General features: G+C 49.4%; 1 protein-coding gene across 7 annotated transcripts in view; it reads right to left on the bottom strand.

The window, feature by feature from the left end:
• The window catches only part of NFATC2 (nuclear factor of activated T cells 2), a 148,392-nt gene extending 125,264 nt beyond the window's left edge, over window positions 1–23,128 (bottom strand). For 4 of the 7 annotated variants that reach the window (XM_073236436.1, XM_073236437.1, XM_037006303.2 and 1 more), the window contains exon 1: window positions 6,899–7,253. In XM_073236436.1, the coding sequence (XP_073092537.1) occupies window positions 6,899–7,028 (130 nt within the window). In that variant the 5' untranslated portion in view covers window positions 7,029–7,253. Of the gene's footprint in view, window positions 1–6,898; window positions 7,254–22,319 lie in introns of those variants that run through there. The other 3 variants (XM_073236439.1, XM_073236440.1, XM_073236441.1) reach the window with 2 other exon arrangements.
• Window positions 23,129–25,731: the final 2,603 nt, after the last annotated feature.

Raw genomic sequence — 25,731 nt, 5'->3', positions numbered from 1 at the left:
CATGGGGCTTTACATCTAAATGCCAGTTTAGAAAATGCAACGGCAGAAGAACATGGTGAAAGACACCACAGGGATGCCACTGGCAAAATCCAGAAAGTGAGAAACTGCATAGGAAAAACAACCTTGTTTCTCCCACAAAACAAAATGGCAAGAAAACAGACTGATGGGGACTTTTATAGAATAAAAGAGGTGAAATAGCCATGTCAACCAAATACAGTGGAGGACCTTGCTTGGACCTTGGTTCAAACAAATTAACTAGAGAAAGATACTTGTGAGACCACAAATGTGAGCACTGAACATTTGAAATTAAGTAATTATTATTCTTTTTTAGGTTAGATAACGGTATTTGATTTTTCTCAAGAGTCTTATCTTTGAGAGTCATATATTAATCTAGTTAATAAAATAGTATGCCATCTGCATTCTAAGATAAAGTAACCTGGGGTGAAGATGGGGAGAATCTGTCGGAGGATAGAGGAAATAAGATTGCCTAGTGTTGATAACTGTTGGAGCTGGTGATGCAAACATGGTAGTTAATCGCATTGTTATCTCTACTTTTTTACATTTTGGAAAAAGTTTATAATAAAAAGTTCAGGAAAAAGTCAAAACCAGTTCCTCCTTGCTTTGGGGGAACCCATGTTGGGCTCTGCTCCAGGGAGGGAAGCAGAGAGCCCTGGCCCCTCCCAGTGCCAAGTCGTGCCTTCTTCCCTGAGCTCCGTTTGGGAACAATCAGGGAAAGCGAACCTGGCACCAGCCTGGGGAAGCCGAGACTGGCCTGACCCCCAGCAAGCCTGTGGCCATTTCCTGCGCTGGGGAAGGAGGAAGGGGTAGTCCTTCGCTGGTGGGGGAGCCCCAGGGCCCCCATCCTGCTGCACTTTCCAGAGCTGCCCTTTCCTGGCTCCGGCTCCAGGGTCCCACGGGAGCCACCTTGGGAAACACAGCCTCCCCAAGAGAGGCAGCCACAGGGGAACCTCCCAGGCCTGGAGTCTGGTCAACCAAGAAAGCTTTTACAGCCAAGCCGGCCAAGTTCTGGGGCTGAGGCAGGGGCTGGAGGAGTGTTTTTAAAGTCAGAACTGCATGTGCACAAGTTAAATAACTTGTTCGAGCACCGACTCCAACCCGGTGGCCAGTGGCACCTCTCCAACGACCAGACTCTTCATTCCCGGCCCACCTTCTCTTAGGCTCAGGGTTTATCAAAGGTCAAGGCAAGGCTCTCTCCTCCTCAGAGCCAGTGTCCTCAAGGAGTCAGGGGAGCTAGATTTCCCAGAGCCCATCGCCACCGCCACCCACCCACCACGCAGCCCGCTGTTTGCGCTCTGTCACACTGCCTTGGGACACCTCACATCGGCCCCAGCAGGGGAGCAGTGCCATCACCACCCCATTTCACAGAAGAGAAAACACAAGCCCAGAGAAACAAACTCATGTGCCCGTAGGCAAGCCACTAATAAGGGCTTATTATGCAACTTTTCATCCATTTATTTGGCAATTCTTCGTTTATGCTTGCTAATGTCAGATACTTCTGCTCGGCCCAGTCATGCAGGCAGGAGGCAACGAAGTCAGGATTTCAAGCCAGGATTTTCTGATTTCAGACCTGGTGCTTTGACTTATTGAGCCAATGGCCTCTGAAACTGGGGGAACATGTGCCCCAAGAGGCATGCATGACAATCCACTGGGTTATAGAAAGAAATATAAAGATAACAGAACTCCCATTTATATTCTATCATTTCCCAATTTTTTGCTGCATGTTTTCAAATGAGTATAATCCCATTAGGACAGCAGTAAACATATAATTGATAATTAGATAAATATCAAGTATGAGGGGTAGATGTGCCCTATGCCACCATACATGAGACTGACTGACGCTGAGTCGGTGACATACCCGCTGAGTTGTGGTGCTGAAGGCAGGGACTCAGGACTCCATCTGCCTGGGTTCAAGGTCTGCCCTGCCACTTACCACTGTGTGACACTCAGCAAAGTTAACTGACCTCCAAATAGACTGATTTCACTGGTTTTAGGGCCAGCTGGAAGATTCTAATATGAAACCAAGATTGAGAGCCATTGGCCACAAATGCTGCATTTTTCAAATTCACTCACGCTCATCATCTTATAGGACTAGAAAGTCTTAGGAACCAACCCAAATAACAGTGCTGTCGGGTTTCAAGAGCCTCCACTCCTGACCAAAATCTAAGGCCACCTCAAGAACAGAGAGCCTTTACTTTAAACGCTGGGATGATATTTGTTCAGTAATGAAGAATAATTAAGGCAACTTTCTCCCCATTTCCTTTCCCTCCCTGACCAGGCCACTGCTCAACCCTAGCCCTCAATTCACCTTTCCAGCTGCACCTGGAGACACTGTTTGCACAAAGCAGACTTATTAAGGCCTGTCCTTAACTTGACACAGACGGCAATGTCTCTGAATGTCACATGTGTTCAGCGAACCTGCTTGCTTAGGGTAGAACTATTTTTAGTAAGCACCAAAAAACCCTGAGATACTATATCCCAGCACCTCGTGTGTCCCTATTTGTTTACCAGGCTGTGTTCCACATTGGCCTGGGGGCCAGGCAAGGGCAGGACCACTTCTCATTCGTCTCTATACCCCCACAGGGCCCGGCACAAAACCAGCTTTCACTGAGTGTTTGCTGAAAGAATGGTGTTTTAATTTTCTCCTGTGAATGGGGTGAGAGCAGGTGTTCCTGACTTGAAGTGCAGGCGACATTAGGGAACGGGTTACAGTAGGGTCTGTGAATCTACTTGAAAATGGTATAAAAGCATGTGGGAGCAAAGCAGACTCATGTCGGAGGTGGTGTTGTGCTGAACTCTCCCTTCCACCTGCATTCCCACCCCATTACCCATTCCCAATAACCATCTGTCTTTCCCAGTGTAAGGGAAGAATTCATTGAATTCATGAGCACATACAGGGAATTAAACTGTGATCTGTCTGACAGACAGCACACCTCTCCCCAACCAGGTTGGGTCAGAAGCCATAGTCAGGACTCCCACAGCCCTGCTTCCTTCCTTCCTGTTACTATGCATTTAGCTGTCTTTCTCAGTTGAAAGAGATAAGAGTCTACTTTGCATGCTTCTAGGCAAATAAACTTGAAAACCTAGATGGATGAAATGGATAATTTCTCAGAAAGATGCAGCTTGCCAAAAATGACTCCAGTAGAAATAGAAAGAATAAACAGGCCAATTCCCATAGAGAGAATAGAGAAAGCTATCACAGAACAACCCCATAAAAAGGCACCAGGTCCTGCTGGCTTCACAGAGGAATTCTATGACAACTTTAGAAACCAGATGGTCCCAACAACACATCCATTATTCCTGAGCATAGAAAAGGAAAGAAACCTAAATAAAATAGCACACCAAAAAGGATATTACAAATACCACTCATAAATACTGCTGAAAGAAATCTTAAATGTTATCAAACAGCTGCCAGCTGCTCCACCATGAGAAAATAATACACAATGACCAAGTGGGGTTTATACCAGAAATGTTTCGATATTTAGAAATATTAATAGATCTAGGAAGAATAAAAGCATATTTTTCCAAACATGCTAAAAAGTCATGATGTAATTTAACTCCCCTTTCCTAATCAAAACCCTCCAGAAAATAGGAATGGATGGATACTTCCTTAACATAATAAAAAATACATATACCTCAGTCCTAAAGCTGGCCCTAGAGGTATGCCTGTTTGGGATAGAAACAAAGCAAAGATGGCTACCATTCATACTACCAGAAGTATTAGTCAATGCAATCAGACAAGAGAAAATAATTAGAAGCACAAGTAGAGGCTCCAGTTCAGTGAGGGCAGGGGCTGGGTCATAGTCCGTACTGTATCCCCAGGATCTAACACAATAGGTGCTCAATAGTTAGTCGGAGGAGTAAATGAATAATGGCTCACACTACCTGAGCACTTCCATTAACAAAACCAAGAGTTTAATAAAATGCTAGTAATAAATCACACTCCGTGTAAACCCACTCAAGGCAAACAGCCCTATGAGGTAAGCACTATTATTTCAGCCACCTGACAGATGAGCAAACAGAGGTCCGGAGAGGTTAAATGACTGACCCAATTTATTGGTAAGTATTTTAAACCCCAGCTTTGCCATGGTGCCTTGCCCCTTACAACTGCCTTCCCATGTCTCTCATTAAATGAGGGAATGAAGTACCCTCACACAGTAGTTCACAGCCCAAGCTCAGGAGCAGGACAGGTAGGTTCATATGTCAGCCCTGCCATTCGCCAGCTCCGCTTTCTTGGGGAAATTCCCTCACCTCTGTGCCCTCTCTGTAAAATGAGGGGGATGATATGCCTCCCTGCTAGGACTGGAGGGGTATTACATAAGCTAATGAGCATCTGCTATATGCCAAAGTTCCATGAAATGAGCATCCGACTTCCCCCAAATTCCTAAGTGCATTCACCAGTTCCACCAGTGTCTGTCCATTAGCAGTCCTTTTCATTCCTTGGTTTTTGCCGGGCTCATGCAAAGAGTTAAGGGTAACAGCTCACATGCATCACCAGCGCACTATCACCTGGGACACAGCCCAATAGCAAGACAAGGGCTAGCATTGGTCCTTGGGGAGTTCCACCACGTGGAAGCAGAGAGAGGTGACCCCTACTAACATCTGGGTGAGCCAGACCCACATCTGGAACAGCTTGCTTCAGCCTCTCAAGGCTCATGATGTCCCCTTTCTTCCTGAGCCACAATGTTTCTGTGCTGACTTCTTCCCAGCAAGGAGTCATTATTTTACAGATTCCAGAACAGAACTCCCCACTCCATCACCGGGACTGCACGTAGTAACTTCTTTCCAAAGAGCACAGTGTTGAAAAGGCGTGACTTTACGGTGAAGAAACCTGACAAACGCTACCACAGCCATGTGATAAAGCTCACCGTCACAGTGATAGATCATACTGATAGCAGGGAGCCCTGATAAGACATAATGAAAATGGTCACTTTACCTCTGTGAGTTTTTTCTCCAAAACCAGAGCCCCAGTCTATCCATGAAAAAAAAAAAAATGCCAGAGAGACCCTTCCTGAGGGACATTCTACAGTATCACTAGCCAATGCTCCTCAAAACTGTCAAGTTCATAAAAAAAAAAAACACAAGGACAATCTGAATCTAAACTAAGTATGAACTTTAGTTCCCAATAATGTATCCACATTGGTTTATTAATTATATATTAATTATAACAAATGCACCACACTAATGTAAGATGTTAATAATATAGGCAACTGGATGCTGGATCTCCGAGAATTCTCAATACTATCTTTACAACTTTTCTGTAAATCTAAAACTGTTCCCCAAAAAAACATTTAAAAAAAGGATTGCATAGCTTTGCCTATGATCATTTAAACACCTATCTAGTGGCCACCATGCACTGCTTGCCAAGAAAAACTATAAAAATGCACCTCCCATCAGATTTGGCTTGGAAACAATTTCCCCGGAAATCTCCCCTGTGCCAAAAAAAAAAAAAAAAGTTAACTGATTGTGAATCTGGGAGGGATATAAATATTAGTTCCCTGAAAACATGACTTTTTAAGCTTAACAAATAGAAAGACCACTGACGCTAGAGGGATCATTTGCAGATTCTCAGTTCTATCTTTTCAAAGCAAAGGATGGCCTCCAGATTGCAACCCGGGAAGACGGGTCTCTTGCTAATTATTTCCATCTCCAGCCAAAATACAGAATCATTACTGATTACCGTCTTCACTTGGTATCCAAGCAAAAGGGATCCCTGAAAGCAAAGCAAGCCCCTCACCTAAGGTGGCCCGTGAAGATTCTGTTGGAAGGAAAGTTAAAACTTCTCCTTCACCTTGCCCAACGCAGCAACTCTGGGCAGCTGCAAGCCTGGGAGTATCCGTGAACAGGCCTCCTACACAAACCAGCCTGTACCCCCGCTGCCTGCACTCCGGATGCAGCCAAGCCCGAGAGCATCTGGAAGTTACCAGCAAGCCTGCCCCTGAGGCTTCCACAAGCACTGGCTGGGCTGGGCTGTCAAATTCAGGAAGCTGGGTTAGGTTTTTGGTTTTTTCTAAGACAACCTGCCAACTAGAAAAATACAGTGAGGTTGGGTGTGCGACCTCCTGCGCCATCTGACAAGCACTCCCATTAAACGGTGAGGGGGCAGTCCAGCCTGGGGAAGTCCCCAGCCCGCCAGGGCACTTGAAGGCACAGACTGACAGGTCTCTGGGCAGGGATAGCCTGCGTTTTCCTGAATCCACAGGCCAGCTCCCCCAACCCTCACAACCATATGACTGGGGTTGGGGATCCCTTAATAGAGCTCAGGCTGACCCATTTGGGGTGATTCCGAACAGCCGCAGCAGAACCCAGGGAGGAAATGGGCTGGCCTCCTGACAGTGAAGTCAAACCACCCTCCAGCATCCGACACAAGCAACCTCTTCCTTAGTTTCAACACAAAGTCCACAACAAATGCGACACATGCCCGACGGAGGAGGACCAACCTCATGTGCCCATGTGCCCTGATTCTCAGGCTCAGTGGCAAGCTCTTTGCACCAGAGCCCTCCCCACTAACTCCATTCTTGGGCTTTCTCACCTCCTCTCTCCAAAGGCAAATCAAACACTTCCGTTGCCCTCTGACGACCCAACAGCCGGCAAGAGGCGCCGAGTCCCCTGCCACCTTTTGCTTTGCTAGCAGTGACCCTCAGGGAGAAGTCCCCAACAAAACGGACCCCCTTCGGGGGCAAGAGCGAGCCTACCGCCCCCTAAGGGTGGCAGCAGTCCCTAACTCCTCGTGCCCTCCCTCTCACCTGGGGAGAGGCGCCCCCCGCTCCAGGTCCCCCAGGAAGTGTGACATCTGGAGCAAAGCGAGGCCCTGGGCCCACTCCCCAGGCCCAAGCCCCAGCCCGGGCCCCAGGGCCAGGCCGGGGGGACCCCCACCGACCTTCGATAGGATTCAAATAGTCATAGTCGAAGAGGATGGAGAAGTCGAACTCGTCTTGGGGGCTGCCCCCGGGCTCGTGGCCCGGGGCATCCCCGCCGTCGGGGTCGGGCTGCGGCTCGGGGGCGTCCATGGCGCGGAGAGCGGCGCGGGGGCTGCGGGGACGAGGGCCGGCGCGGCTTTCGCGGGGGCCCCTGGCCGGAGGGGGCGACGGTGGCAGGAAGCGGGACAGAGGGGCGGGCAGGTCGAGCGGCCGGGTCACCGCCCTCGCGGGGACGCACGCGGGGTCCGGGGACGGCGCGCCTGGCGCAGCGGGTCCTGGACGTGCCGGGGGAGCCGGGCGGCGGCGGCGGCGGCGGCGGCGCGAGCTTCCTGCTCCGGGAGCACCTGTTGCGGGCGGGGGGGGGGGCGGGGCGGGGACAGGGCGGCCGGGCCGGCGGGGGCGGGGCCGCCGCGCGGGGACCCGGGGGCGGGAGCGAGGGGGCGGGGGCGGGAGGCGGGCGGCCGGGAGGAAGGAGGCCTCGCTGCGGGGCCACTGCCGCGCTGGGGCCGCCAGCTCCAGGACAAGAAAGCTGCCGCTTGTAGTTTTGCCTGGAGTGACCAGCTGATCACACCTTTTCCCTCTTTTCTTCTCTAAGGGGGGGGCTGAGGGATGCACCCACTCCCTTCTGTGGCAGACTTGTGTCTCCACGTGCCTCTTTGTGCCCACAGCTGTAGCATGATTTTAACGTACAGCTTAGTTGCCTGCTTGCGCCTGAACTCAATTTCCCAGGACTGGAAAGACTCACAGATGCTCTGCTGGCATGAGTCTCACACATCTGTACCTCTTGGCCACCTGTCACGTGCCGGGTGCCAGGGACCCAGCATGAACCTGACACTGTTACCCTTAGAACGTCAGTTTCTGGTCGGGGAGAGGCATGAAGGAGATAAACAAGGGGACACAGATAATCCCCCATAGGGTGTCAGAAGAGAATTCACCTAGGGCTACAGGGTAAAGGCTGGGAGCTGGGGAAACGTTAGTCACTTCTTTGGTCAGGTGGGGCTTCTCTGGGAAGGTGACATTTGGGCACACCTGGAGGGGGGAGAGTGCCAGCAGGGGTCCCGAAGCAGAGACCAGAAGGGACTCAGGATGTTGGAGGTGGAGGGCGAGCAAAGAGGGCAGTGCAGTTGGTGAGGTTAGCAGGTAACACATACACCAGGATGCTTGTTAAAAACACAGATTCCCAGGCCCCTCCCTGAAGCTTCTGATGCCAAAGCTGGAGTAGACGCTCAGGAATGTATGTTTTTAAAAAAACACCCAAGATGAATGTTATGAACAGGTACATTTGGGGAACACTACATAAGAACCCAGTACCACCCCCCAAATAAGACACTTCCAGGGGTCTCTGACTTCTTAGTTGAAGTCAGAAAACAGACTCACAGAGGCAGAAATGAAGATTAGGACCATGGTCTTCAACCCTTAGAGAGTGTGAGAATCACCTGGGACAGTTTTTAAAATGCCTATGCTCGGGCTTTAATCCTGCACCACAGAACCATAACGTCCAAAGGTATTCTTTTTAATGACTTCCAGTGAATGTCGAGTGCAGCCAGTGTTGAGAATCACTGGATCGGGAGATTAGGTGGGAGAGGTTCTAGGATTCCTGGAGAACCACAGCCTGACCTCAAGTGGGGACTAACTCAAATCCTTTGCTGTGTGCCAGGAACAATGGAAAATGTGCAGTCTTCAGGAAGAACCATTTCTTCCCAGCTATCAATCGTCATTCATAGCATGAAGATTTACTGAGCACCTGCTGGGCACCTGGCGCCGCTATACATCTTGGAGACGCAGCCGTCTGCTGGATATCACCTCCCCCCTCACTCCTGGATGCAGGCAGGCACCGCATTGAAGAGGGCTCTCCAAATTGCACTTCAACCCGTGGTTTTAACCCAGCTACCTATCAGACTCGTTTGGAGAGCTGTTTAAAAAGTCAATGGCTGGGCCCCACCAGAGACTAGTTACAATCAGAATGTCGGAGGGGAGGCCTGAGTATTTCGTAAAACTCTCCAGATGCTTCCAATGTGTTGGTCAGAGGTGAGAAGCACTAATTTAGACTCCAACTCCATCTCTGGGGCCTGGGCCTGGCTCAGGACTCACTGACTTTCAGAGTCTCAGGAAGAACTTTCTGATTGTCAGAGCATAAAGAAATTCTCTTCTCTGTGTCCAGACCGCAAGCACAGCTATAGTGGATGTATCAACCTTAGGGGCACTCACACCTTAGCAGTAGCTGATAAATTTAGGTGGAGGAAGGGAGGGGAGGACCCAGATTAGGACACTTACAGCCAGGTATCCAGGAGATGGATTCTCTCTGGTCCTTATGACAGGACCCTGAGTCCAGATCCTGCAATTTGATCATGGATAAACAAAGGAATAAGTCCGCTCCAGAAAAGGAGAAAGGCTTATGCTACAGTCACATGTTCTTGCTCACCCCCGTGATGAGTAAATGCCTCTAATCCAGTGGACATCTGTTGGTTTGCCTTCCCAGAGTCACTCCACCCTTCTTCTGACAACAGCATCCCAACACATTCCTTTAGGAAACTGCTCTAGACACAATCTTGGTAGAACTATCAACCCCGTTGTCCCACCCTCCCCTGGCAAAGAAGTGGACCAATGACCCAGGTTTGGCCAATCTAGGAATTCTGTCTCCACTAGCTTATGAGATCCCCTAAGGCAGGGGTCGTGACTGCCTCGTTCACACACAGCTTTATGTCCAGTGGATGTGGGGTTGGATGGATGCATAGATAGAAAAAGAGAATGGAATTCCTATGCATCTAAGACTCTTAAATTACATATTTACTGGACCCCCTCTCTGAGGTTTGCTCTGGCCACCCAATTAGAGCAAGAACCCAAATATTTACTCCCAACCAACATCTTTTTGAGATACCCAGTAAGAGGCGATAATAGAGGGAACTAATCAAGTGCTCTAAACTTCAGCCTTAGGAAAGATGGTTCAGGACTTTCTAAATAAGAGTCTAACTGCCTTAGTTGTGCCTCTGAACAGTGGATATATTTTAAGAAATTCAAGGATTTGGAATCTGCACCAAAACAATCAGAGCTCTTTAAAGGGAAGCAGTTCAGACTAGGCCCTGATACTTAACAGAGTTTCCACTGGCCTAGTGGGAAGCGAGAAGGTTTTCCTCTCTAAGGGCCACTTTGAAGGGTGGGTGTTCAGGCTGGGGAAAGACATATTTTCAATTACAAAATAAATAATTTGTGCTCTTAGGAGCAAGGGCAAGGAGCAGAATGCATGACCTTTATGCATTCAGAGGCCATCACGGGGGGTGTGGAGGGGAGATGGAGGTCCTGACAGGGCAGTTCCATCAACCTTCTCTCTGACCCATGGCTGACCTCCTTGCGGAGGCCCTGGACTTTCAGTGCTTCTCCAGCTTCTCCAGCAAAAGTGCAAGTGGAAGATCGTGAAGCCCCTGAGAGTTAGAAAGTTCTAGAATACATTGATACTGTTTCACCCTAGCCCAGGAGTTCAGCTTAATTCAACAAGCATTTGCTGTAACATATAATTACAAATTGAGGTAAGTGCCAGGAAAGGAAAGAAGGTGCTACAGAATTTGTATCAAGGAAACATAATGCAGACAGCAAGTTCAGGGAAGGCTTCCCTGGGGAGGTGACGTTTAAGCTGAGACCAGAAGTTGTAGGGAAGTTAGCCAGGGAATAGTGAGGGAAAGAACTACCAGTTGATTCTTGGGGAAAGTGTGTGCAAAGGCCCTGAGGCAGGAGAAATTAGGAAGTGTTGGAGGAACCAAAAGAAGACTAGAGGGGCAGGTGCTCAGAAACAAACAAGAAGAAGGTGTAAGGTAAGGCTGGGAGGCAAGTTGGGCCCCAGGGACCATGTGCAGAATTTTGGACCTAAGAGCAATGGGGAACAACTGAAGCGTATCAGGAAATGCATGGCACGGTCATACTTGAGTATTTAAACAATTGCTCTGGGTTCTGTGTGGAGAAGAAACTATAAAGTGCAAGGGTTGAAACAGGAAGACCAATTTAGAAAGTGCTTGTAGCCATCCAGGCCATAGATAATGGGAGGTTGGACTGGAGTGATGGCCACGGAGCTAGGAAAGAGTGGAAGCATACCAAAGACACAGAGGCATATGGTCACCCTTTGGTCTGCCCTTGAGTTCCTTCTTTTCCTCTTCCTCCTAAAATGCAGCATAAATTGATTTCCACCTGAATACAAATATCCAAAGAATGCTGGTCCCTGGAGATCCCCACTACCCTGAGTGGCTCTGAGCCCCCAGACCCCTTCAAGTTGGCCCTGGAGGGACCTCTGCCCTCTGTCTCACCTTCTGGTATAAAGCTCATTTTTATCTGCAGCCCAGACCTCTCCCCTGAAATCTGGCTTCATATATCCAACTGTCAGGCACCATCTCCATTTGTGTATCCACTAGACATCTCAAAGCGAACGTGTCCAAACCAAACCCTGTTATACTCTGAAAACACTTGTCTCCCCCTGTTCTGAACTCCAATATTGCCCTTGTGTCCACACAGCTCACCAGCCAAAACCCAAGCAGCAGTCCTTGATTTCTCTCCTTTCTCACACCCACATGCAAGCCCGCGGAAGATCTAGGCATCTCTATCCTCAAAAAGTAACCCAGATCCAACCATTTCTCACCAACCAACTTCACTGTTCTGCCTCCCACCCCCCAAATTCTAGCTCCACCATCTCTCACCAGGACGCCTGCAGTAGCCTCCCCCTGGTCTTGCTATTCACACTCCGCCTTTACACAGAACAGTCAAAGGGATCCTTTCAAAATATAGATCTGATAAACCTTCCAGTGGCTTCCCATTAAGTTTGGAATGAAATACAAACACCTTGGTCCACAGGCCCTAGATAAGCTGCCCCCTTTCCTAGCTCTGGGTGTCATCTCCTGCCATTCTCCCTTCCCTTCATCTCCCTTCCCTGTCACCCTGATCATCCATCTGTTCCTTGTTAATGCCAAGCACAACCTCACCTCAGGGCCTTTGCACCTACTGTTTCCTCACTTTGTTCATTCCTCAGCTTAAATGTCACCTCCTCAGAGAGACCTCTTATTACCATCCCAATAAAAATAGCATCTCCTGGCATTCTCTCTCCCCACATCCTGCTCTATGTTCCTCATAGCCCTTATGTCCAGGTATTTTTACTCATCAGTATATTTGTTCATCCGTTTATTGCCTGGTCCTCTCACTTGAATGTAAGCTTCACAAGGGCTTGTTCTCTGCTATATCTAGGGTTGTCAGATTTAGCAAATAAAACTATAGGATACCCAGTTATATTTGCATTTTAGACTAATAATGCGTTTTTAGTGTAAGTATGTCTTGAATGTTGTATGGGACATATTTAAACTGAAAAATGATTCATTGTTTGGAATTCAAAGTTACCTAGGCATCCTGTATTTTCATCTACCAATTCTGGCTGTATCCCCAGATTCCAGAGTAGTCCCCAGCATGTGGTAGGTGCTGCCTAAAAAGTACTGAAGGAATGAATGGAAGCATAGTGGCCAAGAGAGCTTCCCCCTGAGAGATCAATGGGCACAGGAGGTCACACCAGAAGGAGACCCCAGTCTCTGCTTTCCTCTGCAAATGGGACTCATCAAGGACGTACGTCCTGAATGAAGTCTGGTGTCTTGCACAATCGGTGGCCCAGCCTCCAGAATAGTTATAATACCTGTAATCATTTTTATATAAAAAACATTTTATGTGATTCAGTGACTTCAGGGAAATTCTGCCTGTACATGTTTGTTTCTAAGGAAAAGAAAGAAAAAAGACTGTTTTAGACAACATGTTCTTGGGGTCATTATAAACAAGACTGGTAGATTTGAATCCAGTCACCACCCTCTTCTAAGCTGACCTCTGGGCAGGCTGATGGTGCCCAGAGGCATGAACCCATAAATGTTTGGTCAAGCTTGGGATGACTTTGTATTCAATAAGGAACATCTCAGAATTAGGAGGGCCAGGATCCAATCCAGGTTCTCCCTCTAACTCATTCTGTGAACTTCAGTCAAGTCACCAGGCCTTTCTGTGCCTCTGCAGACAGAGTGGAAGGGATAATGCCTGCCTCCCCATTTCCAGCTCTACTGTCTGAGGGTTCTTTGATGCTACCCTGAGGGTGGCAACCAGAGTCATCTTTATGGGTGTACAATTATGCAGTTCCACAGGGTCCTGAGCTCAGAAGGCCCCCCTCCTTGGTTTAGGGCTCTGCCATTGCTGTCTTAAAATTCTTAATAATTTTTTTAAAAAGGCTGCCCATTTTCAGCATGCCCTGGGCCTTGCTGATCACGTGCCCGGTCGCAATGGCAGTATATAACAAGTAAGTCCCATACCCTCCTCACAAAGTCCACATCTTGACCACCCACCTTGTAATAAAAGCCTGACCATAAAATATAGGCGCTGAAAGATCTTTAGTCTAATCCAAAAAGTAGGAACATTCTTTACCAGGTTCCAGAAACAATCTCCCCTCCTTTTAAACCCATTATCACTCTAGATGCTAATATTATCACTTGTGGATGTATGCATTTGACTCTTACAGGGCTAGAACTTGGGTCAGGCAAGCGAGGAAAAATTCTAGAGGGTTCTCAAGCATTCAGCAATCAGATAAATTGTATTTTCAGGAAATGCTTTAAAAATCAAAATGGATGCAAAAAAATTTTTTTAAACTGCATGGTGAGCAACCTATTACAATCCTAAGAGGGAATCCCAGCAGTGCCCTGCGGAGCCTGAGGCAAAAGGAAAAGTGAGTTACACTGATCCTGCCTTTATTCAAAATTTTTCTTTTTGTTTTGGGTTCATTATGGATTTTTAGCATTCATTTTATTTTTAAAACAGTACATTAAAATATTATTATTCATCTTGACTACTGGGTTCTTTGGCCCCTTACACTTTGCCTCCCCGCAAAGCCATTTTTGGTGTGAGCTCCTTAGGAATTGGGGAAACAAGATGGTTTTAAACCTCGCTTTGGCTTCAATCTACCGTCACCGCCATCTTTACAAGCCGGAGCAGGACCGATCTGCTGTGAGAAAACTATTCTCCAGAACAGGATGGTCCCCGAAGGCAGTGTGCTGAGATCAGCAGCCCCCTGGGAGGCGCTGGCAGCGAATGGTCTGGGAGAGCGGGCTTATGGGGGAGGTCAGGGTGTGCAATGTAGGGAGATGCCCCGCTGAGCGCAGCGGAAGTCACAGGTTGGCAGTAGCTTGGCCAAATCCATCCTGCAGGCAGATTAGATTTGGCCTGCCTAGCAATTTTTTTAAAATTGGAACTAACATGTTAAAATTAGGATATTTCATATAAAAATCCAAATTTCCAATATCCTTTTAAAAATAGGAAGACCTGGGCACACCAGGGCGAAGTCCCAGATGGACCGGTCTGCTGGAGGGGGGCAGAGGCTGCCCCCTTCAGGGGACTCTGTTTGCTCTCAGGCCCCATGTGGCTGACCCCCAGATGTCCCCGCGAGCTTGAGACCCCAGTGTCCTGGCCCTTGGCTCCTTCTGCCTGGTCCCCGCTCACCTACTGGGTCCTGCTTCTGTTTCTCCTCTTCATTCCTCGCTTCACAGCACACTCTCCTCTGCATGTGGAACTGATGGTTAGCAGGGGAGCATGGTCAGCAAATTCCCCTTCCCCTCAAATGACTGTCCTTGCCTGTAATTAAGCAGGAGATGCCACCATCCCTCTGCCAGGGGAGCTTCATCTCCTGCTGAATCAGAGCCTTAGGGATGGGCAGACGGGGAGGTGCTGGTTAGGGGACGGAGCGTGAGTTGGCCTATGCCCACCCCACCCTATCCACCTCTTACCCTCGCCACACTGTCACCTTCCTGTCACCCAGCCTGCCTTCCTGGGTGACCACACCCACCATGTTTCTCCTCTCCAGTCTCTCTCCTGCCACAGTCTGCAGACTCCAATGGCTGCGTTGCTCTCACAGCCTTTGAAGTCAAGGAGCGATGAAGACGGAAAGCTGCCCCCCAAGGCCACACCCTGGGGCATATCCCACCCTTGCCCTGCAAAAAAAAGCACGGGGCATCTGCTTTCATTCCCCTGCCAGGCAGTCACCAGACTTCACCTAAATGTTTACTTCCTTAGCATGTAAATGGCTTCACATTATGATTGTGTCTCCCTTGCTTTACAAAAATAAATAAATGAATGAATGAATGAATGAATGAATGAATAAAAAGTATCTGACTTTCAAACACAAAGGAGCATGCCTTATACAACTTGGATTTTCTCCATATCACCTAGCTTGGGCCTGCTTGCAAAAATGGCTCCTCTGCAAACACTTGGGACTCATTGGCTGAATGATTGAAGTAGTTCGTTGAAAACCCACAAAAAAGATCAAGATTTGGTAGACAATGGATTTATCCCCTTAAGGAGGACCCTTGAAGGTTCTTAGCTGAAGGAAAGTGATAACTTTAATTTAAAGCAATCACACAATAGTGAAAATGGCAGCTAGCATGAACTGACTGCTCAACACACACCCAGAGTGTCTCAGACATGATCTTTAGACCTCCAGGCACCCCATGTGGGTAAGGATGACGCTGACCCCCACTTTTCAGCTAAAGAAACCAAGGCTAGGTTGTGATGTTACTTTTAAAGTCACACATGCCACCATGGACATGGTTGTGTCCCACACAAGTCTGATACTCATTACTGAGTCACACTGTTCCTGGGTTATTAGCTAGGGGTGGATTTGCTAGGGGACATTTTTAGACTAAGATGAAATGGCCAAAAAAGTTTTATGATTCCTGGTGATAGCGGAGGGTAGGAGCAGAGCTGACGTGCGGAATTTAGGCTGGGCCGAGAGGAAGACATGTCTGAAGTGGTTCATGTTATTCACAAAATTAATGGCATCTACCTTTGGGTGCCAAAGACAGGGTGCAGAACCCCAGAGCTCATGGGAACAGTTTGAGAAACACAAAGAACATTCTGTGGACCGGCAAGCACCACCTCACCCCATTTCCTCTGCCCCACATTGGTCCCAGCCTCCCCAACAGCCTCCCACCTGTGTTCCGAGCATCCACTCTTACCTGGCACTTAATGATCAGTATGATCCTTTAAAAAGATTAAAGAGACCACACGCTCTGCTGCTTAAAACTCCCCTAATGCCTCCCCACTACCCTGAGAGTGAACTTCAAACTGCTCCCAAGACACTGTGGATCCTGAACTGCTTTGCTTCCATGGTCTCTCTCCTATCACCCTTTCTCCACCCTTTCCGCTCCAGCCACATGGGTCTTCTTGCTGGTAATTGAACATCCCAGGCACACATGTCTTCTCAGGGCCTTTGCACCCACTGTTCCTTCTCCCTGGTATGGTCCTCCCCCAGATATTTTACAGGCAGATACCCTGCCATTCAGAGGTCAACAAAAAAGATATCTCTTTAGAGAAGAAGAGGGCCATCTAGTCTGAATTAGCAATCCCTACCATTGTGGCTGAATTTTGCCCCTCCCCCCAAAAATGTTCAAGTCTAAACTCCAGGTACCTGGGAATGTGATCTTACTTGGAAATAGAGTCTTTGCAGATGCAATCAAGTTAAGATAAGGTCACTAAAGTTAAGGGTTCTAATCCAGTGACTGGTGTCCTTCTAAGAGAAGGAGAGAACGCACATAGGAAGAAGGAAGAAGGCCCTGTGAGGACTGAGGCAGAGAGTGAGGGATGCATCTATAAGCGGAGGGGTGCCAAAGATTGCCAGGAGCCCCAGGAGACAAGGAAGGAGCCTCCCCCAGAGGCTTCAGAGAGAGCAGGGCCCTGCTGACAGCCTGATGACAGATTTTTAGTCTCAGAAACTGAGGAAATAGGTTTTTGTTGTTTTGTGCCACCCAGGTTTGTGGTAATTTGTGATGGCAGACACAGGAAACAAGTAACACCCACCACTCACACACACACACACACACACACACACACACACACACACTCGCAACCCTGTTTTCCTATTTTAGTCTCTAGCATTTAACAGCATTTGAAATTCCCTTGGATAGCCCCAGGTTGCAGGCTCGCGCTTGCTCCTGAGCCCGGGCTCTCCGGCTCGCCACTCCAGCCCCAGCGTCTTGTATGGTAACTGGTGCATGGTAAATGCTCTGAAAATGTTGATGGAAATGAATGAAATGGTCAGGTGGGCTTCTAGCAGGAGATGGGAATGAGCTGGGCCTTGAAGAAAGATGTGAAACCAGGGAGAGGGAACACCAGGCGGAAGGGCCTGCCCGGGCGAAGGCAGCTGGAAGGACAGACGAGTGCGTGTGCAGCGGCAGAGAGCAGGCGGAACTGGCTCTGAAAGCAGAGAAGGTGCTGGACAGGGAGGCGCGGGCATCAGGCCCAAGAAGCACCTGGCGGGGCTCTGGCCACTGAGAGAGGCTTTGCGGAAATGGGTCCCTGGGCAGGTCCACTGTGCTGGGAAGAACCAGAAGGGGACAAAAGGGGCCACCAGAAGTTACTGAGTGGCCTGGAAAGTCAAGGTGGGAAGGAAGGAGACTGTCTCCAACTCCACACTTGAGGCGGGCTGAGTCTTTTAGGAGCTGGGACCTCCTCTCCTGCTCACTGTCTCACTGCGAGGTCCTGCTGCAGGAAGCAAGAGAGACAGGACCGTGGGGCCCTCAACACTGAGCTCTGGCACCACCAGGGGCTGGTTCTGCTCTTGAAATGCCTGACCACTCCCTGTCTTGGTTTCCCCATCTCTATATGGGGCATCATACTAAATACCAACAACTCTGTGGTTTGTTGTGAGAATCCATCAAGACAATGTCCATACAGTGCTTGGCCAGGAAGTGTCTGATAGGGAGCACAGATCACCTTATTGACTGATGTGATTATTCAGCCTAAATGAGGACAACAGAGAAGGTTTGACTCTGACCCCTGAGACTTTGTGACCCTGGGGGAGTGACTAGGCCTTCCTACGAAGATTGGGTATTAACTGTCAGGCTGGTGTGCGGATTAACAGGGTGGCAATGGACAGACTCTAGGGTGGTGCCCGGCACAGAGCTGGCACTCAATAGGTGCTGGCAGCTGTCACGGTCATTATTGTTGTTCGTTGTTGGGCTGATTCCTCCAGACAACATGAACACGTGTGCCTGTTGGAGGACCAGGAGGAACCCTGTGTAGGTCACAAACCCTCAGTGGGAAATGTGGACATCAAAGGCCCCGTCATCTTCAAAAAGAGGCAGCAGAGAGCAAGCCAGAAAGATGGCACTGAGCTTCAGAGTTTAAGTCTTAATTTTATGTCCTTGGCAGGTGGCATCACGCCTACTGCATCATTCACTCATTTGTCCATCCAGTTAACAAAGAAATTATTGGGCACCTACTAAGTGCCAGGCACTTTTCTAGACATTGGGGCCCCAGGGGTGCACAAGACTGCTGTGGATTCTGGTTCCAGAGCTCAAGCTGGAGGAGGACACAGACAAAGCGGGGATGATTACCATCAGTGTGATCAGGACAAGCTGGGGCAGCACAGAGCAGAGGCCCAGGGAGCCCCAAGGAGGCCTCCAATCCAGGCTGGACAGTCAGTCTCAAATTCCTCTGTTAGCAAAGGAACACAAATAGGAACCTGCTTGGCTTCTTCTATGTACGATGTGAAATACTCAATCACTCATTTATGTAGCAAGTGACAGCTATCTGATGAGAAAATGCACAAGAAAGCACTTGGTAATTGGTTTTTCAGGTTGGATTTTTTTGGGGGTGTGTGTGTAAATATTGAATTAACGAATTGTACAGTAATAGTGAAAGCAATTATTTATTAAGTGGGTACTTTGAGGGTTGCACTGTTTATTAAAAGATTGCAACTCTCCATAAGTTGGTAAATAATGGCTTTGTCTCCTCCAGGGTCTCTGCTGCCTTGGGACCCTCCCTGCAGTTCAGCAAACAAAGGGTTAAAGCCTACTCCAGCAGGGAGTCCCTTAGAATCCTGCTCCTACTGATCTGATTGGTTGATATTTGGCTGTTAACTATATGAACTATTACTCTGGATAATATTACTATTGTTCTTTGATATGTGGGGAAACTGAGGCACAGGAAAATGAAGTTGCCTGCACAGGGTCATGGAGTGGACAAGGGGCAGAGCCAGGACTGGAACCTTTCACTCAAATCTCAAGCTGTTGAGTTCTGGGGTATGTGACCTGGGACCCGCAGGAGACACAGAAATAGGAGACCCGGCCCTGCCTTCAGGGGCCTTACAATCCAGCTAAGGAAAGTTTTTAATATAGTTGGAGGAGCATCTGGGGAAATGAGTGGCTCTCTCTGAAGTTCTGGGGGGAGAAGGAGAGACTGGAAGGGCTCAGCCAGAGGGGTGGCCTTGGAGGGATCTGGCTTTAGAGCCTCCTGGCTGCCTGGAGAGACCGTGCTCCTTTTCCCTGAGGAAAGCCAAGGATCCCTTCCTAACTCACTCTACCAGCAGCTAGGGACCGATCAGCTGCTGCCTCAGTTTCCCCGTGTCTAACGATGATGCTTGTACCCACCACATCCTCCCACATTTCTCTTGTTCTCTTCCAGGATGTGTCAAGGAATAACATGGTGTTGGGAAAAAAAGCCAGGACCAGGATCTGGTCCACCTCAGTTTCCTTATCTGTCAAATGGTATTATGAGAATTATAATATCAGTGGGTTCCAGAGATAGCAGAGCATATCGTCCAGATCCTGGTTCAAATTATGGCTCCACCACTTCCCTGCTGGGTAACACATGGCCAGTTACTGCACCTCTCTGTGCTGCTCCCAGTTGATGCTAACCATGTGTCTGCTCTCACCAGGGTGGACAGCAATGGAGCACTCGCTGTGTGCCAGGCATTGTGCCACTCACTTGCTGGTGACCACGGGCAAAGCTGGTTCTCATTGTCCTCAACTGTCAGGTAATAATAACATCTAGTGTGTGTTAACTGCATGCTAAGCACAGAGGCAAGTGTTTTATGTGTATGATTTCATGATGCTCATGACAGCCCTGTGAGGTCAGCACGTTCATTGCTTCCTTTTGCAGATGAGGAAATCGAGGCTTCCCAAGCCATGATCTTAGCCCAGCCTGTGCCATTGTGAAGCTCCAGTAAGCTAAGAAGTACCTTGCGAGGTTTAAAGTCCTGCACCTCTTCAAAGAATTTTTGCAGTGAAATCCAGTTTCTATATCAACACAACTTACTGTTTCACATCTTTAATAAAACAGGAATTGCAGCTAATGGTAACCAACTGTTGATGGTGAGCAGGACACTATTTCACATGTTTTTGTGTGTTACCTCACTGACTCTCACAACCAGTAAGGTAGACACTGTTATTGGCCCCATTTTACAGATGTGGGAATTGAGGCACAGAGAGAGGTTAATTCACTTACCCAAGATCACACACACTACTGTGATGTGGCCAAGCAGAAATTCTAATCCAGGCCGAGGGCAGGGAGTTTGGGTCTCGGTGTGAACAGAGCTCACCCTGGGTTTGTTTATTCCTGAAATACTTTCCATCATCCCACTTCAGATAAACCCGAACACACCTCTCTTTCAGATCTTCAGTTTGTCCCAGGGCCTCGACCCAAAGCTATACAGCAAGTTCAGTATTTTCTTACTGTGCAAATATTTCTTTTCACTATTAATGACCCCGCCCATCTGCGTGGACACTTCAGGTCTGTCCCTATGATCCTGCTGGTAGTTGAGTTTAAAGGGGCATTGGGTTTTCCCTAGGGAGCCCCCTGTGCAGAACACAGTTGAGAAGTCTCTCATGCCAGCTGTCTTTCAAGCCTGGAATTGCATTCTGCATGCCTAGTTGCCTTGGCGTGCCAAGTGTGGTTCGCCACGAACAACGTGGTGCCCTGTCTCCCACATGGGTACACACACTGGCACACACATTCTCACAATCTGTGCATACACGAGCAGGGGCTGGGGAGGGTAGGTGATGCATGTGCACACGCAAATACACATACTTGAAAACCTTGAGAGACAAGCAAATTCATAAACCTGAAGCAAAGGTGTAGCAGCCCCAATAAAATGTGAGCTTGTGCTAGCTCACACAGTAAAACAGAAGCTCAATTTCTCTCCCAAGCTCTCTCTTTCCAAATAGACCTAAATTTGGCATTAGTCGGTCCCCCCACCTTCATAACATCAAACACTCTGTTTCAGTCTCTATGACAGTAAAAACCAATTCGTGTCCTTAACATATCTGTTGCCTGTCTGAAAGCATCGCTTTTACAGATGATGTGATATTAGTAATGTTTTTTGGTCATTATGTCATATGCTTGACCACTAGCAGAGGACAGGATAAACTGGTACCAGTTAAAACGTTCAAAGTGTGGGCAGGGTCTTGCTTCCAAAAGCGCAACTCAGCTAAAAATATCTAGCATCAAGATCCTCTGGGGCACAGCATACCGTTCACCTAACCCAAGGCACCTTGGTTTCTTCTCCTTTTCCAAAAAAGCCCTTCAGGTTTATTTACCGAAATTGTCTTTTTTTTTTTTTCTCCAGCAGAACTTGAATCAGCCACGCAGAGCACAAAACCTACATTCAACTGATTTTCTGACACAAGGCTAACTCCTCCTACGCGTATTCATTTCACTTAACTCCTGCAGCCCTGCCCTCGCGGCAGTGGCCCTCCCCGCTCCCACCACCCCACGCAGGGCTGGCCTCCCCAAAACACATCCCACTGTCTGGTTTCCACTTTTAAAGCCCGATTCATTAGTGGACAGACGAAACCCTTCCACAATCCCAACCAGATGGATATTTTCATATCATATTCTTACAAATGTGAAGCCCCTCCCATAAGATCTAGTAGTATGATTCCAGGGCTAACTCCAAGAGGGGAAAAGAGACAGACACACGCAAAGTGGAGGGTAATCGGATCGCGAAACAAACTGATGGTACATTGCACTTTAAAGGGGGAGCCGGGGACCGCATCCGCAAGGCACATCAAAAAAGAGAAAACTGTTTAAATGTCCGAGAGCATCTGTCGTTATAACTGTTAAAAAGCAAAGTCTTCATTACTATATTTACTATGTAGTAAAAATGACAAGCCTTTTCTCCTAAAAGAAAAAAAAAAGCTAAGTAATGGTGATGATGAGAATAAGATAATGATGATAGTAATAATAATAGTGCAGCTGAATGGCATCTGCTGTCAAAAGCCGAGCGCTGAAACGGTTAAGCAGCCAGTGGTTAATAGCGAGAATCCCTCCCGGTGTCCCACGGAGGGGACAATCCTTGTGACAGCCTCGCCTAGGGAATCCCGCCTCGGGACCCCTCGGCGGCCCCGCGCACAGGGGTCCCCAGCCTCCCCTCCAGGGCCTGGGCGCGGGCGTCTCTCCTCCGGGCCGCTCTACCTGCGCGCCTCGGGAAGCGGGAGCCCCCGGGCCCGCCCGCGACCCCGGCCCGGAGCGGAGAGCGCCGCCCGGGAAGCAGCAGGAGGGGCAGCGCTGGGCAGCGGGAGGAGGAACGGCCGGGCTGCAGGGCGAGTCGGTTACCTTGGTCCACAGACCCCATGATGCGGAGGGGATGGCAGTGCCCCAGTCGGAACGCAGCCTCTCTCTGCATCGGGAGCGGACCGGGGCTCGGCGCGCGGCGGCGGAGGGTGGGCGTCCGGAGACCGAGGCCGCGGGGGCGCCGTCCTCCCTAAAGCATGCTCGCGGGGCTGCCCCGGCCGAGGGGCCTCCGAGCGGCCCGGGAGCTGCGCGCCTCCGCCTCCCGGCTCCGGGCTCCCGGCGCGGCTGGCCGCTCGGGCTTACTCGAGAGGGAACGCGACTTCCTTCCCCGCGCTCCGTGTTTATAGGCTTTCAATGCAGTAAAATAACGGGATTCCCTCACTGTTTCCTCCTGTTTATCCAGCGCCATGGAAACCACTGGATCCCGTCCATCTCCAAAACTAAGGGCTTTCCTGCAAACTTCACACTCAGGAATCCATGACGTCGCCTCCTCCGCGGCCAGCCAGCTCCGTGGCTCCCTCGGCCGCCAGCACAAGTCCCTGATTGTTCGGGAGACAAGTCCGGGAGAGGGAGCGAGGCGGGCGGCGGCGGGAAGTGGGTGGCGGCGCGCGAGCGTCCAAGCGTCGGCCTTGCAGGAGCTCCAGGCGGCTGTGTGCAAGGACGGCCCCAGCCACCGCCGTCCTAGCGGCTGCAGCTTTTAAGAAATCATGGCCAAGACCCCTAAGCCCCCCATTTTCCAAGCGGGCGCCTCCCAGAGAAGGCTGCCCAAGTCTCAAACCAACAGCCCAGGTGGTCAAGGTCCCTGAACGCTGACCCGGGGGCCCTTCCCAGTCCCTGGGGGGCCTCTAGCTGCCCAGATTTTTGTATTCAGGGGTGGTGGGGAGGAAGAAGAAGGAAGGAGGGGGAGGGGGAGGAGGGGCCGGAGGAGGAGGAGGGGCAGGAGGGAAAAGAAATAAATAACCGTGCCTTGTGTCAACTCTCCTCCAAGATTTTTTTTTCAAAGAGTTTATTTTTAGATTCATTTAGAAAACCCAAGGTTTCCAGTGATGCTCAGAGGCTCCAGCAATAATGAAATGGCCAAAGGGACGCCGAAACCAGGCAACCCATGTGTTTACACATACTCCAAATAAACAGGAAAATAAGGGAAGGGATGTCATGAACTCTGCACACACTCCAGAAGAAGGTCCGTGGGATGCCACGCGTGGCTCCCATCAACAGGCCGCAGACCCCGGAAGGCCAGCGGGGCAGGCTGAGGTGCAGCTGTCAGATGCCCTCTCGAAGCCTGCCTGGATTTGCCCCTTCACCTGCAGGCAGGGTGGGAGATTCTGGTTCACCGGCTAGAGCCAGCTTTGGAAATGGCCATTTCAGGTACTACTGATAAATTCAGGGGAGCACCAAGGCTGGTGACTCATCAGCACCCCCAACACAGCCACAGAGACTTGAGCTTTTTCTAAGAGACGTTGAGAGGAGCTGGCTCCATCCACGGGACCACTCTGTTGTCCACACCACAGCCCACAACAGCCTCACTGGGCTCTAGACCACTTACTTCTGCTGGAGGTGAAGCCCCACACTGAGCAACAGAGCAAAGTTCCCACCCTCTCCCAAGTCTCACCCATCCTCTGCCTGGACTCAGGTACCCCCAGCAGAAGTGCTGCAGTAATATTCCCCTAAAGGGCAATCACATCTGCCCACCCGCTGTGCTCTGAGCCTCGCACTACCCTACTTTGAGTTCCTTGCAGCCACCCTGCAAGCAGAGGACCCTTCTTCCCACTTTACAAAAGGGAGACTGAGGCACATAGAGGGAAAAGGTGTGCCTGTTGCTCTCCTTGGCAAATACTGGCATGCAGCCTGTGAGGCCAGGGAGACTTGTCAGTGAGCCCACTGAAGAAGCCCCATTCCCTGGGGACCCTGCATGCTACCAACTGAGGCGAGGACCGGGTAACCGCCCATCCTGATTGAGCAGGTTCCCAGGATACAGGACTTCCAGGCAAGCTGTGGCAAGTTGGCCACTCTGGGCTTGAATGAAACTTGGCACACAGCGTCCTTGAGCCTGGGAGTCATTGTCTTCTGCTGATGGCCACTCTACTTAATAACAGTATGAACAGCAACCCCTAACTCAGCACTCACTCTGTGCCAGGCCCTGAGCTTGGGCCATCTATAAATTCTGCTCTCAAGCCCCGCAAAATGATACACTGACACTTGGGGAACGGGGGTTAGCCCTGTGCCATCCAAGAGTAGCCACATGTGGCTATTAACATTTAAAATAATTAACAATTAAATAAAATGTCAAAGTCAGTTCTCCAGTGTGCAAGCCACATTTCAAGTGCTCAAAAGCCAGGCGTGGCTAGTGGCTACCCAGTTGAACAGTGCAGAATAGAACATTCCCATCACTGTAGAAAGTTCTGTTGGGCTGTACCAGGTTAGACAACTTGAGAGGCAGGATAAAGTGCAGGCTCTAGAACTAGTCTTGGCTCTGCCACAGAGCCACTTACTGTATAAAATGGGGACATTATTAGTGCCTTCCTCAGCACTGACATAAGGATGCAATGCAATGCTAGGAACAGTAAGGCCTATAATAAGTGCTTAATAAACACATATTTTTAAACCTTTCCAAGGTCAAGTTGTGAGTAGCAATGAAGTTAGGATTAAGACTGTTTCACCCTGTGGTCCATGCCCTTCACCTCTAAGCCTCCCTTTGCTATACAACTGCCAGATCCAGGGCATGAAGCAAGCTTTTTGCAAATCTTGCTTCTGTCACTTGATGCCATCAGCCCCATTTACAGATGAGCAAACTGAGACTCCATGAGTTGCTGTTCCCACAGCCAGCCTGGACTTGAACCCAACTGTTTGGCAACAAAGCCCACGTTCTTGGCACTTCAGCCCCTGCCTTCCAGAGACCTCCCTGGGAGCCCAGGTCTTAGAGGCCACCAGTAAGGCAGGAAGCATGCATGCTGGGCCCTCCTCTGCCAGGCTCATTATCAGGCATAATTTTAGACTCAGTCCCACCCAGGCTCAGCCTCTGAGATCAGTCGCAATCTCCACAGGTGTCCTGCGCTGCCGAGAGGGGGATGCCTCTTGGAACATGATGGAAGCAGCATTAGCCACATTTTATAGAGCCCACTCTTTGTCACAGTTAAGCCTTTTCCCCTTTGAAAGCACATTAATACTACAAGGATTGGAGCTGGGGGAGTTGCAGCTGAGTCACCTAATTTGCCCTTATGGGCTGCAGTTTTCGGCTTCTTACTTACTTTAGCTGTTCTTCGTTCCTCAGACAATTTCTTTCCTCTCCCAGTGCCAGGGCAAGAAATATTTTGTCCTTTTGAACTGAACCACCCACTGGTTTGTGCTTCTCTCGAGCACTCTCTCTTTTTTTAAGGGATGCTCCGAGGGGGGTGGGTGGGGAGCTTCCGCCCACTAAATTATCCACGAAAACTCCCAAAAATAGAGGCTCTCA

Source organism: Manis javanica, chromosome 5 (assembly GCF_040802235.1).
Source record: "Manis javanica isolate MJ-LG chromosome 5, MJ_LKY, whole genome shotgun sequence".
Lineage (NCBI taxonomy): Eukaryota > Metazoa > Chordata > Mammalia > Pholidota > Manidae > Manis > Manis javanica.
Note: the sequence above shows the minus strand (reverse complement) of the source record. Positions and strands in the feature narration are given on the sequence as shown.